Below are 17,880 nucleotides of genomic sequence, written 5' to 3'. Positions count from 1 at the left end.
TTGAAGCTGCTGAAGATGCCGCCCTCCAGTCCAGCGGACGCAGCTGTAGTTGCGGGAGCTCCGGAAAAATAGGTCACCGCCTGTGACCTGCGAGTTCCCGATGATGTCGTCCACAGGCCCGTGGCCGAGCCTCCGAGGTTCCAAAGTCCGGTCGGAAGTTGGGTCGCACCGCAACCACAGCCCCGAAGTCGGCCAGTCCCGGTTGGTAAGTCCTGGCTCTGCCTCTGGAGCCTCGAGGTTGGTCGCAGCTGGAGACCGCCAGCTCTGTGATAGGCCTCAGCGCAGACGGAAACGGGGAATACGGCTGGAAAGGTCGCATCCCCTCCCGAAGGAAGAGTCAAAAAAACATGTTACACCCACCCCCCCCCACATATACACAACTAAATAAACCAAAATAAACTGTAAAAACGGGACAAGAGAAAACAAAAAACAGAAAAGACAAATGGACTGCAGGCGAGCCGCAGCTGCAAGGCAGCGCCGCCACCTCCGGATTGCTAAGGATACTTTGTTATCAACTCCCAACCCCTCAATTCCAACCATCAAGAAGGAGGAATCCTTAAAACACACAAGAATATCACAAACTGCAGGTCCCCTCAAGTCACACACTGGCCTGGAAATATATTGTTGACACTTCACTGCTTGTGGTTCAAAATCGTGGAACATCCAGTGTACACCATCATGTGAGCACCTCCATTTAAAGACTGCAGCATTTTAAGAAGATGACTCATAGCATCTTCTCATGAGCAGTTTGGAATTAGCATTAAATACTGGATATCCCAGCCAGGCCCACGTTCCAAAAAAAATCAATGTAAAAAAGGTATTTATGTTCAGCTCAGAGAACAGTTTGGCCCATAAAGGATTTTTTCCAAGGGAAAGAAAACATTTGAAGCAGTCCATTATCTCGTGGAGTACTTTTGACAGGTAAGCCATGAAAGATGCACCCATTAATTGAAGTTCAAATTGGACAGTACAGAAAAAAAACTTGAAACAATGGAGAAATCCAATCAGTATTGCGTGCATTTCAAACCATTAAAAATTAGGCTATTTATTTACAAAATGCGGCTATTTATTTACAGTCTAGTTTAGTTTAGAGATACAGAATTGAAACGAGCCTTTCAGCCCACCAAGTCCATGCTGACCATCGATCACGTGTTCTTAATAGTTAGTTACCCCACTTCTCATCCACTCCCTACACACTAGAGCCAATTTACAGAGGCCAATTGACCTATAAGCCCACATGTCTTTGAGATGTGGGACGAAACTGCAACATTAGGGGGAACCCATGCGCTCACAGAAAGAATATTCAAACTCCACACAGGCGAACTTGGACTTCTGGCTTTTTGTGGCGGCAGATCTGCGAGATCAATTACAAATGTGATCTTTAATCTTGCACAACACATGTCCTGTTATAAAACAAAGATGATATAATCCAACATTTAACATTTCTGTACTATCTGCTCGCAACTCTTGAAGAGATTTTAGTCAAAATTGTCTGCAATAATAGCATAGCAAAAACTGCATTTTAGCAAGAGAGGAAACAGGCAGAATAAAATTGTCATTCCTTGTCAGTCAGTACACCTCTCCTACACTTGTCTCCCGTACTAAGTCACCCCAACCCCCGTCCCGTCCCGACCCCCTGGGAAACTGAAGGGAGCGACAATCAATTGCCAAGGATACAAATAATGTAATACATAAGAAAGGGCAGATGCTAGTTGACAAAAAGTGAACACACGGTGCTGGAGTAACACAAAGACACAAAAGAAATTTGGAAACGTTAACCCGTCACCCATTCCTTCTCTCCAGAGATGCTGCCTGCCCAATGAGTTAAAGAGTGCCCACGGTAGACTCACGAATCACTACGGTAAACTCATGGGCCACTATGTTCTTACAACAAGTTTAAATGTTTCAAATTTTAACTTCAAGAGTAAATTTGACTCGTGGAAATCTTTAATCATGTTTAAAGTTTTTCAAGAGTTAACAAGTTTCTCGGGTACCTGCTGTTAGCGCCACGAGTCGCTAAGTTGCGTCCATGAGTTCCGACGTTCCCGCTACGTTAATTATACGTGATTACCATGAGTTCAATTGTTTTAAACTCGGGGTCACTCGTGGGTCGACTCGCACTGTGAGAGGGAGTTAAGCCAATTTTCTCTGGTGACTAAATTTCAAAACCAAATTCACCCTTTATCAAAATCACCAAAATTAACTGAGTTGTAATGTGAAGCCAATACATGCACTCAGATGCCGAAATCCAAGCCATCATTAAAGTTCTGAAATTGAATAACTTTCAATACTGAATCAGAATATACTTACTGTATGAGATGCTGTCCAGCTCCTCTATTTGATACTTAAAACAGGCCTTCATTCACGGTTGGCTCAAGAGTAACTCGGGAGAGGAACTTGGTACATCGCAGAAATGAGAAGTAAACAGCAAACTTAGACATACACGTGGGAACTCGTTTAAACTCGTGAACATAAACTTGGAATTTCGTAAACAACCACGAGTGTGATTTTTTTTTTCACTCGGGATCACTCATGGGTGGACTCGCACCGTGAAACAGGGCCATTAGACTTGGTGCCAAATTACTTCCTTTTATATCATAAATTCCCTTTTACTTCTGAAATATTTCACATTTCCTTATGATATTAAAAGAGGCAATTTGACAAATCAATTGTATGAGAGTTTAAAGCCTTCCAATTAATTGGTTCTCCAGCTTCTGTGGCTTATTCCCTCATTTATGAGAATAAATAGCCCGCGATCTACTATCGGGATAAGTTACAAAAGGAAATTAACTGAACAACCAGCATATCTAAGAGACGTGTTATGAAACCAGAGGACTTGCTCGACACCATTCAGATTAGCTTTGTTGTTTATCTGTTGGCTTGAATAGTAACTTGCAAGTCATCATAAATATAAACAAATTAGTGTGGGCAGCCAGTTTTGAGGAAAGTACTTTGCAGTTACTCCTGGTTGATGGAGTCAAAGGCATTAGTAGAGAAGCTGAAAAATATCCTGTATAATGGATTTTTACTGCTTCAAGCATTTCTTTTAGAGATGCTGCAGTAAATATTTTGTTCACTGTCTCCAAAGGGACGTTATCCATGCTGCTCTTCAGATAACAGCTCTTTCAATATGCGGAGGAGGTGAAAAAGGAAAACCATGGTGAAGACTTCTCTTGTGGCAGACAAAGAGAACACCCTTCCATAGTTGTCCCAGTCAGATGCATTTCTACAGTTCCTTGTTTTGACCACAATATAGTCTTACAGGTAGTGGAGGAAGGAATTGCAGATGCTTGTTTATACTCACTCATTCTCAATCCAGAAGCTTCATTGGACAAAAATATATTCCTCTTCCAATTTGCCCTTCCAGAAGAAATTATAACCACCATTTTGTTTAAAGTGACCAGAATAAATATCTGTTTATTCATCAGATAATTTAACACATCAAGAAACTTCCTAATGTTCACTAACATTCTATTTCCTTAAATTGGCAGCACGGCAGTAGAGTTGCTGCCTACAGTGCTTGAGATGCTCAATTCGGGTCGGGCTTGATCCTGGGTACTGTTGCTGTCTTTACGGAGTTTGTATGTTCTCCCCGTGACCGCGTGGGTTTTCCCCGGACTCCAGTTTCCTCCCACAATCCAAAGATGTGCAGGTTTGTAGGTTAATTGGCTTCAGTAAAGTTTGTAATTTTCCTTAGTAAGAAGGATAGTGATAGTGTATGGAGATCACTGGTCGACACGGACTCAGTAGGCCGGAGGGCCTGCGTCCACGCTGTATCTCTAAACTAAACTACTAAATATGTTAATTTTTCAAAGTCTTTTGTTAAAGGTCACACTGGCTACTTCTGCTTTGGATAAGATTGGATACATTTTAAAATGCCATTAATAGCAAGTGGATATATAATTTTATCTTTGATAGTTTCATGACTATGTTAATGACTGTACATCGTAAGTCCAATAAATAACCCAATGCTTTGGAAAAATTAATAGTACAAATTAATAGTATGTTTTTATTAGTCAAAGGTCTGTCGATTAACTATATGAATCCATGCCTATATAATCTCCACTACACATATTATGCATGCCACACATTCTACCTAGTAATCCAGTCCAGGTTTTGGGCTGCTGTTAGACAGCCTGTCTGTTTTGGTTGCTGCGGTCAGAACATAAGTTGATTTTGAAATGCACGGCTGTGTATGGTTGTCTCTCTCCTTTATATCTTAATAAAAAACTGATGGTTCACTCTTGACTTTGTAATGGATTGCATACAAACAGGTCACTTAAATTTATTGGTGAAAGTGAGATAGACAGCAAAATTTAAACATTGTTCTCTAATTCAATTGTTGCTATCCTTACATAATCTACCCTGTTGGTTGCAGCATCTCTATTTGATCACATTTGTTTGAAAACTGCAAAACCAAATGGTCAACCAAACAATCATTCCCACACTTCTGGCTTTGGTTTGTCTTCATCTGAGCAGCAAAAAGAGCATAAAAGTGCACGGTCAAGCATAAATACCGTTTAAGATTAGAATCACCTTGCTGTTGTGAAAAGTATTGCTATTAAAGCATTATATTGCAAAGAATAATCCCATGACTGATCACCAATCTGATCCTGCAAGTAGCTGAGTGACAGAGTCCAGAAAGAGCACATTTGCAATCTGCATTAACTAGTTTGTATAGACTTTTAGTAAAGCACAAATGTAACTGACCTGCAAAGTCTCCATTTTCCCAAAGGCATATACCCTGAAGGCTCACAAATAGATAATACCCAAATAGACAAGGCAGTCTGATAACAGAGACACAAGGAACTGCAGATATCGGAATCCTGAACAAAACACGAGGTGCTGTGGTAACTCAGCGGCTAGGCAACATCTCCGGAGGAAATGGACATGCGACATTTTGGGCAGGGACCCTACACACCGCCTAGCAGATTCCTCCACAGATGTTGGCTGGTCTGCTGAGTTCCTTCAGCATTTAGGGTTATGCAGTCTGATAGACCCAAGATGCACGGGTGTCAAACATTTGTGCAAGATACATGGTGAGATAGTGAAAAATTGGGGAAGAAAACAATCTAAAAAAAATCAAACATCTTGTTGGTTTGCAAATGTTTTATTACTGTTCATCCTTGCATCTTTCAGTTATTACACTTGTTAACACTAACTTCGACAGAATGTAAAATATCAACTTACCAGCTTTTTCCTTTTGTCTTGTTCAGTTGGAGGTTCTTCATCTTCACTAACTTTAAGCTCCTCAAAATGTGATATCACCATACAACTATGTTGAAGAATTAACACAAGAGTTTAACAATGTTGTGGAAGTTCCAGAGATCACAAGAATGATTCATTTTTAATCACAGATAGCTTAAGCAGATATGATAAATAATGTCATATATCTTAAAGCAATTCGATTCAATAGTATTTTCTTAGAACATGTTTATAGGTTCTTACTAGGTTTTAACCAAAATGGCAGCCACACAATTTTTAACAAAATAAAATAGTAATGTTTTTGAACAATTTTATATTTCAGAGCTTTGATGTGTAAAAGAATGTCACTTTGTGTGGAACCTGTAACATTCTCAGTCACTGTACCTTGGCCTATCCAGACTATCCAGACTAGAATGGATAGACTGAACTAGAATGACCCAGAATCTTACAGAGTATAATCATTTATATTAACACAAGGCAGATTACCTTTCCTGACCAATGCTTGTTATTTGACCTTGTTGTTAGTGGGGGAAAATGTATAGGCACCAGCTAAGATGGGTATTTCGTATTTATGAATACTGATATGTTTGAATCTAGTGATAATGATGCTATGGCACAAGGAACACCAACCTTCAGTAGACAAAGAGCTTTGGAAGGATGTGCACAATATCACCAAGAAGTATTTTCACACCAGAGACGCGTTCTTCATAAAACCACTTACGACAGAAGAGTTGGAGTCCGGTATCGCAACTCTTAAAGATGGGAAAGCAGTAGGGATCGATGACATATCCACTGAGCAAATCAAGCACTTTGGACCACAGACACGAGAGTGGCTTCTAAATTTCTACGACTCATGCTCCGCAAATCTGACAATCCCAAAGCTTTGGCGCCAGGCTCGAGTAATCGCACTACTGAAGCCAGGGAAGGACCCCTCAGAGGCGAAGAGTTATAGTCCCATCTCTCTACTCTGCCACATCTACAAACTATTTGAGACTCATCCTCAAACGCCTTGCTCCATATGTACTGTAGATGACCACCTATTATCAGATCGGGCAAGATTCTGCCCAGGCAAGTCCACAACAAGCCAGCTCCTCAACCTAACGCAACATATCGAAGATGGCTTCTACAAGGGCAACTCATGGCAGTAGTGTTTGTCGATTTGACAACAGCTTACGACATAATCAACCACAAAGGACTCCTCTACATGATTCTTGAGATGACAAAAGATCTGCATCTAATTGAGCTAATATAAACAATGCTCCAAAATCGAAGGTTCTTGTCGAGAAACACAGCAGATGGCGACGGAAGAAGAACGTCCTCCCTCAACAGAGTGTTCTGGCACTGATCTTGTACAACATCTACACCAATGACCAGCCAACTGACTTGGTAACTAAGCGTTTTACCTGTGCTTACGATTTCTGTATAACAGCACAGGGTGCACAGTTCTAAGATGTTGAGACAACGCTGACAGAGGCACTCACCAGGTTATCTTCATACTATGAGGAAAACCAGCTGCGTGCCAACCCATCGAAAACACAGGTCTGTGCATTCCACCTGAGGAACCAAGAGGCTAACCATCAACTACACGCCACATGGTTTAGTCTCCCACTAACACATTGCCCAAACCCAGTCTACCTTGGAGTCACACTCGACCGCTGCTTAACATTCAAGGCACATGTGGAAAAATCTAAAGCAAAGGTGGGCATCCACAACAACATTTTGAACAAACTCACCACCATGAAATGGGGTGCCAACCCAACAACAGTACGTACTACAGCCTTAGCATTCTGCTTCTCTGCTGCAGAATACGCCTGCCTTGCTTGGGAGAGATCTACACATGCAAAGAAGATCGATTCATCCTTGAATGCCAGCTGCCGTAGCATCACTGCCTCTGGTTGCCTCTGATCTTTAGACGTAAACAACTACTACCTACTGGCTGGCGTCACTCCCCAGACACCAGGAAAGCTGTTGCAAGTACGACAGAGCGTCTGAAACAACTGACAGACGATACACCCATTACATAACCATGTGCCCCCTTCTCGGCGGTTAAAATCCCGTAAGAGCTTCCTAAGCGTCACCCCATTGGAAACAACACCAACTGAAGCTCGCTGGAAGAACAGGCTAGCCACTGCTCCTATTTCCACGAAGATGGGCATACCAGCAGCAGAGGGCTTACCACCAGGTGCTGATGAACACTGGCTGAACTGGAGATGTCTCAACCCACTGCGAATCGAGGTCGGGCAGTCAAGGGTGACAATGCACAAATGGGGCTACATCGAGGGTAATCAACCTGTGACTGTGGCACACAGACCCAGACAATGCAACACCTGGTGCAATGTCCATTGCTGGATAATCCATGAACTACTGCAGACCTTGCACTTAACACTCCAATAGCGCAACGATGAGTATAGCAGTGGAGAGCCACTAGAGAGCATAAGGACACGAAAGAAGAAGAAGTTTGTTGCTTGATAGGAGGACATTAACTTGGAAAATTGTCTATGCGTTACAAAATGCTGATTAAATGAGAGAATTTGTAAGGTTGGAGAAGAATGATTTAGGATAACCGGAGGCAGTTTAGTTCCAATAATTGTGAGGTTATAATTGGTCTAGAGCGAATCTGTGGATATTTGTGGGTAGAAAAACAATTAATGAATAAAGGGGGAACTTTGGAGAAGTTTTGGAGAAGAATGAGACATATTTTGGGAGGGTAAATAACAAGGACATACAACCGCACACGGCATTGTCAATTAACTTCTTAAGCTGCAAGTGAGATCCAATTATGAGACCATGTTGATATTAAGAAGGTGCTCTTGGGCTCTTGAAGAACAGCAAGGTGCATGGCCTGGGGCCTGATGAAATCTATCCCAGGTAATGGAGAGAAGCAAGAGTGGAGGTTGCAAAGACCTTGACAGCAATCTGTACCAACAGACAAGGTCTTCTCCTTTGTTTACGAAGAGCAACACAGTCAATCAGTACATTATAGGCCAATGAGCTTGACATCAGATATTGGGGAGCTTTTGGAGAGGATTCTTAGGGATAGAATATACTCACATTTGAAATTGCATGGGCTTCAGGTGGGTCAGAATGACTTTCCGGGGGGAGGGGGGAGATGATGGGTTAGGATTTAATTTTTTGAGGTGGTGAAGAAGATTGATGAGGGTAAAGCTGTGGATGTTCCCTGCCTCGACTCGTGCAAGGCTGATCCATAAGACTAAGACATACGGGATAAAGGGTGACATATAAGATCGGGTTTCAAAAATAGCTTGCCCGTAGAAAGCAGAGGGTACTAGTGGAGAGGTGTTTCTCAGACGGGAGGCCCGTGACCAGTGGTGTTTTGCAGGAATCTGTGCTGGGCCCTCACACACACATGTACATAAGTGCGAAAATGTGGCTGGGGTGATTGGTAAGTTTGCGTACAACACAAAAACTGGTGGAGTTGAGGATAGTGAACAAAGGTAGAAAAGGATACAATAATATATAGATCAGTAGGAGACATGGACAGAGCGATGGCAGACGGATTTTAATCCAGCAAGTATGACGGTTTGCACTTTGGGAGGTCAATGTAAAGGGAAAGTGTACAGTACACTTAGTAGCATTGATGTAGAGAGATTTTGGGGTACTATTCCATTAGTGGCAATGGAAGTAGAAATGGTGGTAAAGAAAATCTATGGTTTGCTTGCTTACATCAGTCGGAGTTTTCAGTATAATAGTGAGGAACATAAAACTTTGGTTACGCCACATTTGGAGTATTGTGTTCAGTTCTGGTCACTACATTACAGGAAGGATGTGGAAGCTTTGGAGAGGGTGCAGAAGAGGTTCACCACAATGTTGATTGGATTAGATAGTATAAGCAGTTGAACAAATTTAGTTCATTTTTTCTGAAGAAGACTGAGGAGAGACATGATAGAAGTTTATAAAATAGTCCGATCTTTTCCCCAAATACTACGGGATATAAGTTTAAGGGGAGAAGGAAAAAAGTTTAAAGGAGATGTGTGAGGCAATCTTTTTTAAGGACCCAATATGAAGGAGCAGATTTGCTGGAAGCAGATACGATGGTGATGTTTAAGAGGTATTTAAACAGGTACATTAATGTGAACAGAATACTGGGATATGGATCTCTTGCAGGTAGATGGGATATGTTTAACTTGGCATCATGGGCAGCACAGAAATTGTGGGCCGAAGGACCTGTTCTTGAGATGCTGTTCGATATAAGGACAGGAAAATTAAAAACAATTCTCAGGCAAAGTACTCATCAATTCCATCTAAACATTGCAGTTCCTGGAGACTCATAAAAATGTCTATGCAGGAGCAAAGATAAATGAGTGATTCACAGAACATGGCACAAAGAAGCTTTCAATTGCTTTGAAGTGGAATTTACGGGAACCAGGCTGCTTTGCTCTATTCCTCTGTGGCCGCAGGAACATAACATGTATAAAGAAACATGCAGCACAGTTACAAACTGGAAGGTAAAGTAACCCGAGTGGATTGAAAGAAAGATTTTCAAAGTTCTCTATTACATTGGCTAAATGACATTTGGGATTCCTGTGCACTGTTCTCGACTCCATGTTAAGATCCAGCTTTTTTCTGAAATGACTGTACCACTCATGTTAAGTCGTAAATAGATAAATATTGGAATGATTGAGGAATTGAGGATTATGAGGAGCTGACATAGAAGAGGAGATGAGGCCATCATAGTTTTGTTATGATAACTTTCAATGGCAGCACAGGCTAAAGGGGCTGAGTGGCCTACTCCAGCTTCTGTTTTCTTGTATTCTTGTGTTCACTTCTCCCAATTGTACTTCTGGATTCGATGGAGATCACTGGAGCTGAGCAAAGAAACCCTAACAATGTCTCGTCCATGAAACCCCTTTGAAAAGTCTGAATGTTGCTGACATCCACAATAACAACTAAAAAATGAATAAAATACTATCAAAATTTGTAGCAAAGCAAGATCCCACCTTCAGGCTGGTCAAAAAAGTAAAAAGCCCATTAAATTCAAGGAAGTGCAGCAAATTTCTTCCAAAATCAGCTTAGAGACAGATGGCAAGGGAGAATGGCTGACCAGTCATTTTATCGTGGTAAATTGGTTATTGTGATCTATGTTATTGATTTAGAGTTAAAAGCAGGGGCACGATAATGACATTTTTGGATATTACAAAAATCAGTTGTATGGTTGACTGTGAGGAGGAAAGATTTAGACTGCAGGAAGAGGCCAACAATTAGACTGCAGTGCAAAGAAATGACAAACAAAATTAAATCCTACAAGTAAGAATGTTGTTATTCTGTTTCGGTACATATGACAATAAAACACTTTTGACTAATACAGTTGGAAAGGTGCAACAAAGCTAGGGAACATACAGAAATGAGAAAATATTTATTGTTGTGCTAGAACAAAAGGACCCAATATAATGTATATGCGGAAAATAGCTGAGTAGATCAAAAATGAGGTTAGAAAGACAAAAAGGGGCCGAGGATTTACTATTAAGCAAAGCAGTATATATAAGACAGGAGTAATGGCAGAACTGCAGACAATGCAGTTAATATAGCAAAGATACTGTGTAAAGTTCTCTGCCACTGAAGGCAGTGGAGGCCTATTCACTGGATGTTTTCAAGAGAGAGTTAGATATAGCTCTTGGGGCTAACAAAATCAAGGGATATGGGGAGAAAGCAGGAACGGGTACTGATTTTGGATGATCAGTCATGATCATATTGAATGACGGTGCTGGCTCGAAGGGCCAAATGGCCTACTCCTGCACCTATTTTCTATGTTTCTTTGTCTATGTTTCAGTTTTTTGTCATTACATTAGAGGAAATTAGTGATTTCACTGGTGTGTGTGGATTAAGACAGGACTGAAAACCTTTGCTTATGTAGACAGATTGCTTTTGTTATTCCCTTTGGAATAGACAAAATTAATGAGATTTGGTATGTCGCTGATTGTTTCCCGATGGTTCCAACCTGGTACAAATTCTCCGCATGGAAAGTTGAACTCAGTTTCCACGACTGGTTCCCCACCATCATCTGCTGCTGGTATCAGCACCATTCCAATGCACAGTGTACGAGATACACAAGAGGCTGGAGAGAGTTTCCTAGACTCAGGTCCTGCAGACGTGCATACCCTACGGAACACTAACGCACAGGACCACCCTTCTTTTCCAATTGTGTTTTGCATCAAACGTTCTATGCAATCTTTTCCTTTTCGCTAAAACGACCTATAGCCATTACGTATTGGAAGATAGGTTTGGCAAAGACCAAATAGGCACAACATGCTGAATTAACATTTGTTTCCACAGCCTTGCAATCCTTGGTCAAATAAATTAACTGCCAAATGCAAGATAGTGTGGGATTGTAGGGCAGAGTACCCATATAATGTTGGGGAATCTCAGCAGGCTCTTTCCCAATTAGCTCTGCACTATGAAGCTTTTCATCTCTTTGCATGTGTTTTTTCCCTCTAACTTTCCTCGTTAAACTGTCACCTGGGTGACCATCTCAGGCTTGCCATGAGAAAGAGACAAAGCCACTTAGTTACAAGTTGCGGAGAAGATAGGGGGGTGGGGGCGGAGGAGGTTGAATAAAACAGGGTAGTATCTCTAATAGGGGAAGGCATTTTGTATCCTCACCCTCACGACACAATCAACAAATATCAGCCTGGCCAGGGAAGGTCCTATCCTAATGTCCCAATAAAATGGGACATTTTATTAATCATTGTAAGTGATGGAAATATTCCAAACACCAGACTTCCAATCAGAGTTTATTTTTGTGTCACCAGATAAAATCTGAGTGCTTTCAGCAGCCATGTTGGCTCTGGTCTACCCATTCTCTCAGTCGAGTAGCCATTCACCGTGGACTGTTCTGCAGTTGCTTCCTGGATGCAGAACTCTAAAAGCAAGTAATCATGCTTAGGACTTTTGAACATTAGTTAAGTTCAAACTATTTCTATTCATGCAGGTCAGAGGATCGAGTATCAACTGCTATAACATATTCAAGAGAATCCTGCCATCTGGTGAAACCTCTCCATATTGTCAGCTGACATTCAGACTGCATAGGCACGTCCAGAGCTTGGGATAGATGCCGCCAAAATATTCATGAAATCATCCTCCTGACCATGCTAGCAAATACATCCCCGTCCCTTGTTAAAGCAGAGACAGAGAATAATTATCAATGGAAATAATGGGGTGGTCGAGGGAAACAAAAATAGCTGATTACCAAGCAGATACAGGTGATGTTTAAAACAAAATATCAAGAACTTTTAGCCAGAATTCAAACAATTCCCTTTGTGGCTTGGTTCAGTAAATGCTTAAAGGATTAAATGATTTACCCAGAGATGGGCAAATAGAGATAAGGATAGAGAGACAGTGAGAGAATGTGATTTAATCACTATGAATGTGATTAAAAATCAAACACTGTAACGAGGTGGTTCGACATTATATGAGGCTCCCATAATGAAAGCAATTAGATTGGCCAATTAGCTCTTTTCCTTTCATTCATTAATTATCTCAGTGATATTTTTCCATCATAAATTGTGCACTGAGAAAGGTTACTAGTTACTCTCACTCTTCAGGGCTGTTTATAGCAGCTGCAGGAATATGAACAATGGGACTGGAAAATGTAGGTTAATAATAGAGCATCTGCTATTTAAGTTGTTTCAAAGTTGTAATCATGTTTCTTGATATATTCATATAAAGTGCATTCATCAAAATTAAGTCACTTCATATCTCAAATAGGTCTCCTAAAAATATGATCACCATTAAAATTATTTTTGCTACAATTCAATGTAAAATGCCCGGCCTTTAGTAAATGTAAATCAAATGCAAGAATCATGCAATAGGCGTTTCATTAAGTATGATTAATCCCAACTGATCAGTGACAGAAATGCCCCTTTTTGATTGCTATTTGATCAAATATATATTATGCACCCATGGGATAAATGGAATCAAATTGAATTGACAGATGTATTTGTCCCAAAGTGCCCACTTATTTATAGACTCATTCTTCAGTTCCAAACCTATTTTAGCATTATTGTCCAATGGCAATGAGGACTGTGATATATGTTTTCATGTCCAAGCTCATGAAAGGCGTCAGGTAATTTGTTGCCTGAACATTGAGCTGGCATTTCAGATAGATTGTCTGCTATTCAAATCTGTCTTGCTTTATTCCATTTCATCCCAAGGTTTCCCCTAACTGCAGTGCGTGTAGTTGAATATGTTACAATAACCAATTCATTCAGTCACAGACAGAACTGCTTACTTACTCTTTGTATGTCCCTGAGTCTGGATCCTCTGACATAACATCATGCAGTGCTTCCACGCAAATGTTTATAATGCCACAGAATTTATCCTGAATCACACTGCAAAAGAGAAGGAGGTAGTTTAAATTGTGTGATCTATTAAAGTTTGCAATGTTACAGTATGAAACAAAGACAAGTACCCTCTGAATAATTACAAATATTTCAACGTAGAACATTGTAAATGTAAAGAATTAATAATAATTAAAAGGAATAAATGTGTAACAGCAAACTTAGCTCGGCTTCAATATAATATCTATAAATTAATAAACAGCTTATGAAAAGACCTAGGAGTGTAACAGCTATTATTGTATTTATGAGAACATGTTTTAGAGACTATCCTTTGCTGACACCCAAACAGCTTTGCTTGTAATAATTTTCTTTACTACATTGCAATCAAATTTGATGGGTGTTAATTATTCAGTCTTTAACCAAAATTATGCTTATCCTCTGTAATAGCAGTTTAAACAATTATACCAATTACTTCCACATTCAGTGATGATAAATACATTCACATAAATAAGTCTTTCTTTAATTTCTACCCAATGTGGAAAAAAAATGGCATGAAGGTACTGGCAGAATGTTGCTTATTGAATTGATCAAAATGATCTTATTATAAGAGCAATTAGAGATGAGACTTTGTATTGAATATGTTAAAATTATTCTTCTGAATTAGATAAGCAAAAGGATCTAAAGTAAATTTAGTAGGAACAGCAAAACAATTTAGCTGCTTGTTTCCTGGTGTCAGTGACACCGGGAGCCCGCGGGTCCCTGCTGGGAGACCGCTTTTCGGGGCTTCCGCAACGGCGACTTCTCCCGCCCGAGTTGCGGGGTTGAGGATGACCTGGAGCGGGGCCTTACATCACCCGGCGCGGCTTTAATGGCCGCGGGACACTTACCATCGCCCGCCGGGGGCTTTGACTCTGACATCGGGAGGAGAATGTGGAGTGCAGGGGAGAGATAAGACTTTGCCTTCCATTACAGTGAGGAGGAGATTCACTGTGATGCATGTTTGTGTAAATTGTGTTGTGTCTTGGTTCTTTTTCTTGTATGTATAACTGCAGAAACCAAATTTTGTTTGAACCTCAATGAGGTTCAAATGACAACAAATAAATTGTATTGTATTGTATTGTCCTCCTCTACAGATGCTGCTCGACCCACTGAGTTCCTTCAGCAGACTGTTTATAGCCGCTTAGGGGTTGCATCCCCATCTCCATATGATGGCTAATTTGTGTGCTGATTTTATACAAAGATCTTTCTTCCTCATCCCTTAAAACCTTGGTTCACAACTAACCTAGCATCATTTGCTATGTTTTGATAGGTTTCGAAGTTCAATTATCCTGAGTGAGTAGTATGTCTTCTAGCTTCACGCATAATAATATCACTAAAATCATTCCTGGCTTCGGACAAAAGACCCCGTGTCCTGAGCTCTCCAAACAGTTGAGATATTTGACAGCTTGAAAACTATGATCAAATTATCCCCCAAATGTTCTCATTTTTAGGAAATTTGTGTAATCTTGTTATTAAAACCTTGCAACTCTGGAAAAACTATGTAAGTTTATGACGTTATACAGCATTGAAACAGACCCTTCGGGCCAATGAATTCAAAGGATTTTTTGGACAGTCAACCGCTGTGCTGAGCACTGAGCTCATTGAACACTATTCTCAAAGATGCAGTGATCTTGGTGTGATTGGATTTCTTTCAAGGTTTAAAAGCACCAATATCTGTGGTGATCCCATCCTGGGATGCTATCACTGACATCAAAGGTAAAAGCACAATATTTAACACTTTGTACAATTTTACACTACGAAATAAAGACTGGGACAAATGGTCAAACACAGAAGTAAAATATTTTTAAAACATCCATTATATATCGAAAATGTATCTGACGCAATTACAGTCCGTGCCCATTTCATGTTATTCACAAGGATATGCAGATGCTAGAATCTTGAGCAAAAAATACAAAGTACTGGGGTAACTCATCAAGTCAAGGATCATCTCTGGAGAAAATGGGTAGATTTCAGGTCAGGCCACTTCTTCAGACTATTTGTCGTGGGGAGAGAAAACTGGAAAAGAGGTGGGGGTGTGATAGATCCAGGCAAGAGATTTATGGATACCGGTGAAGGGGGTTCAATGGCAGATCGGTGGGACAAAAGCCAGAGATGAAAATGGCTGTGAGATAAGGAGAGAAGCTTGAAAAGTGAGGTCAGACAAATGGATATAGATTGAAAGGGACGTAGTGAAAAGGAAGGAAGAATGGGTGTGCATTAGAGGAGGCACATGGAAAAGAGGCGGAAGAAAAAAGAGTGCCGGGGGGTTGTTGGTTAGTTATCTAAAATTGGAGAATTCAATGTTCACACCATTGGGTTGTAAGCTACCCACATCGAATATGAGATGCTGTTCAGGCACGGAACTCGCTATCAAAATATGGAGGGGACCGAGGGAACACAATTTTTTGGCAGCCCACTCACCCACACATGTGCGAGGCTTTGGAGGCTCAATCTAGCGCTAAATGCAGCTCAACTCTGCCTGTCTCGCCGGGTTAACCTACAAGCCCTGACTGGACTGACGTGATACCAGCGCTGCTTCTCCACGCTGGCCATATTTCCCGCAAGCCCAGGCACGTTAACCTGGCGGGACAGGCAGAGTGAGCTGGGTTTAGCGCTGCTTCTCTGCGCTGGCTGTGGTCCTGGGGGTACAGCTCCCGTCTGACTGCCGACCTCTCTGGCCACCCGTGGGGTGGGGGGCACTCGGGTGGGGACGGGACAGCGTCGGAGAGCCGGCCGGGATCGATCCTGGCTGTGGATGAGGGGCAGGTCTGTGCCACGTCTCCCTCCTGATCCAGGACAGAAAGGTCAGAGTGGGAATAGGAATAAGAGTTAAGGGCCTGTCCAACTTGGTGATTTTTTCGGTGACTGACGTATTACGTCACTGAAAAAGCCACGGCGTGATGCGGCGTGACAACGTATTGACGCGCAGTGTTTCCTCAAGTGTCGCAACATTTTTTTTGTCGCTGTTGGATTTTGAAATGTTCAAAATTATTTGGCGACCCAGATACGTCAGTCAATGACGCCGGCAGTCGCCGAAAAAAATTTGTCCCGTTGAGTGTATAGTTTGTAACGGTTTTTAAATTGTTTTTAACTGCGTATACGTGGGGGCGGGGGCGGGGGAAACTTTAAAATCTCTTCCTTGTATGGGGGACCTGACCTTTTCCCTGTCGGGTCTCCATTGTCGTTGGGGCCTAGCACCGTGGAGCAGCCTCCAACCGGAACGACCTGGGGGCTCCAGTCGCGGAGCCTGCGGACTCACCATCGTGGAGCTGGCCGGCTTCGGAGCGTGGGGAGCTGTGGTGATGCGCCGCTGCGACCAGACTCCGGAGCTTTGGAGGCTCCAGCCGCAGGTCCGGTGGATGATGACATCGAGAGCTCGCGGGTCCCTGGTGGGAGACTGCTTTTCGGAGCTCCTGCAACGGCAACTTCTCCCGCCCGAATTGCGGGGTTGAAAATGACCCCGAGCGGGGCCTAACATCGCCCAGCATGGCTTTAACGGCCGCGGGACTTGCTAGCGCCCGCCGGGGGTTCCAACACAAGACCCGGAGCGCGGCATTGCGTCGCCCAGCGCGGCCTTAATGGCCGCGGGACTTACTTACCAACGCTTGCCGTGGGCTTTGACATCGGGAGAAGAATGGAGAGCAGGGGAGACTTTGCCTTCCTTCACAGTGAGGAGGAGATTCACTGTGATGGATGTCTATGTAAATTGTGTTGGTGTGTGTCTTGGTTTTTTTCTTGTTGTATGACTGCAGAAACCAAATTTCGTTTGAACTTCATTTGAGGTTCAAATGACAATAACGGTTTTGTATTGTATGTTGTATGTACTCAAGGTGATTGTACGAACATCACTTACTTGGGATGCACATCTTTGAATGTTATCTTTCCATTTTTTCTCTCATGGTTTAAAGCATCTTTCTGTTTCCCTGTTACCCGTTTGTGCCTTATGCACAATTTTAAATAATTATTCTCTTCCACTCCAGTTTGTTCAGAATAAATATGAATAATAATCCACCTCAATTATTAATTAATAATGTCCACCTCGGAATGAACAAAAATATACAGATTCAGTCCAGCTGATAGAGCTATCTGTCTTGAGATGAAATACCTATCTTAAGGGATGGGGGTGGATGGGGGAGGAAACTATCACGCTCTTTCCCCGCAGCAGCTTTTGATACATTTTTCCAAAAGCGAAGCCAAATTGTGTGATAAATGGAATGCTGGAATTTTGTTCTGCTCATGCAAATCAAATTTTAAAGCTAGCAATACTTCCACATCAATCAAATTTGATGTAAATACTCGTGATCAATTTTAAATTTACTTAAGCCTGATTCCCACTCCTAAT

The 17,880-nt window shown here is 41.7% G+C and overlaps 1 protein-coding gene across 2 annotated transcripts in view; it reads right to left on the bottom strand.

Moving 5' to 3' along the window:
- The window catches only part of ipo11 (importin 11), a 333,610-nt gene that overhangs the window by 73,049 nt on the left and 242,681 nt on the right, over window positions 1-17,880 (bottom strand). For both annotated transcript variants that reach the window (XM_055634916.1, XM_055634917.1), the window contains exons 29-30: window positions 13,455-13,550; window positions 5,191-5,275 (exon numbers count right to left, since the gene is read on the bottom strand). In XM_055634916.1, the coding sequence (XP_055490891.1) occupies window positions 5,191-5,275; window positions 13,455-13,550 (181 nt within the window). The remainder of the gene's footprint in view (window positions 1-5,190; window positions 5,276-13,454; window positions 13,551-17,880) is intronic.

The sequence above is a fragment of the Leucoraja erinacea genome, chromosome 1 (genome assembly GCF_028641065.1).
Source record: "Leucoraja erinacea ecotype New England chromosome 1, Leri_hhj_1, whole genome shotgun sequence".
In the NCBI taxonomy this organism is placed as follows: Eukaryota; Metazoa; Chordata; class Chondrichthyes; order Rajiformes; family Rajidae; genus Leucoraja; species Leucoraja erinaceus.
Note: the sequence above shows the minus strand (reverse complement) of the source record. Positions and strands in the feature narration are given on the sequence as shown.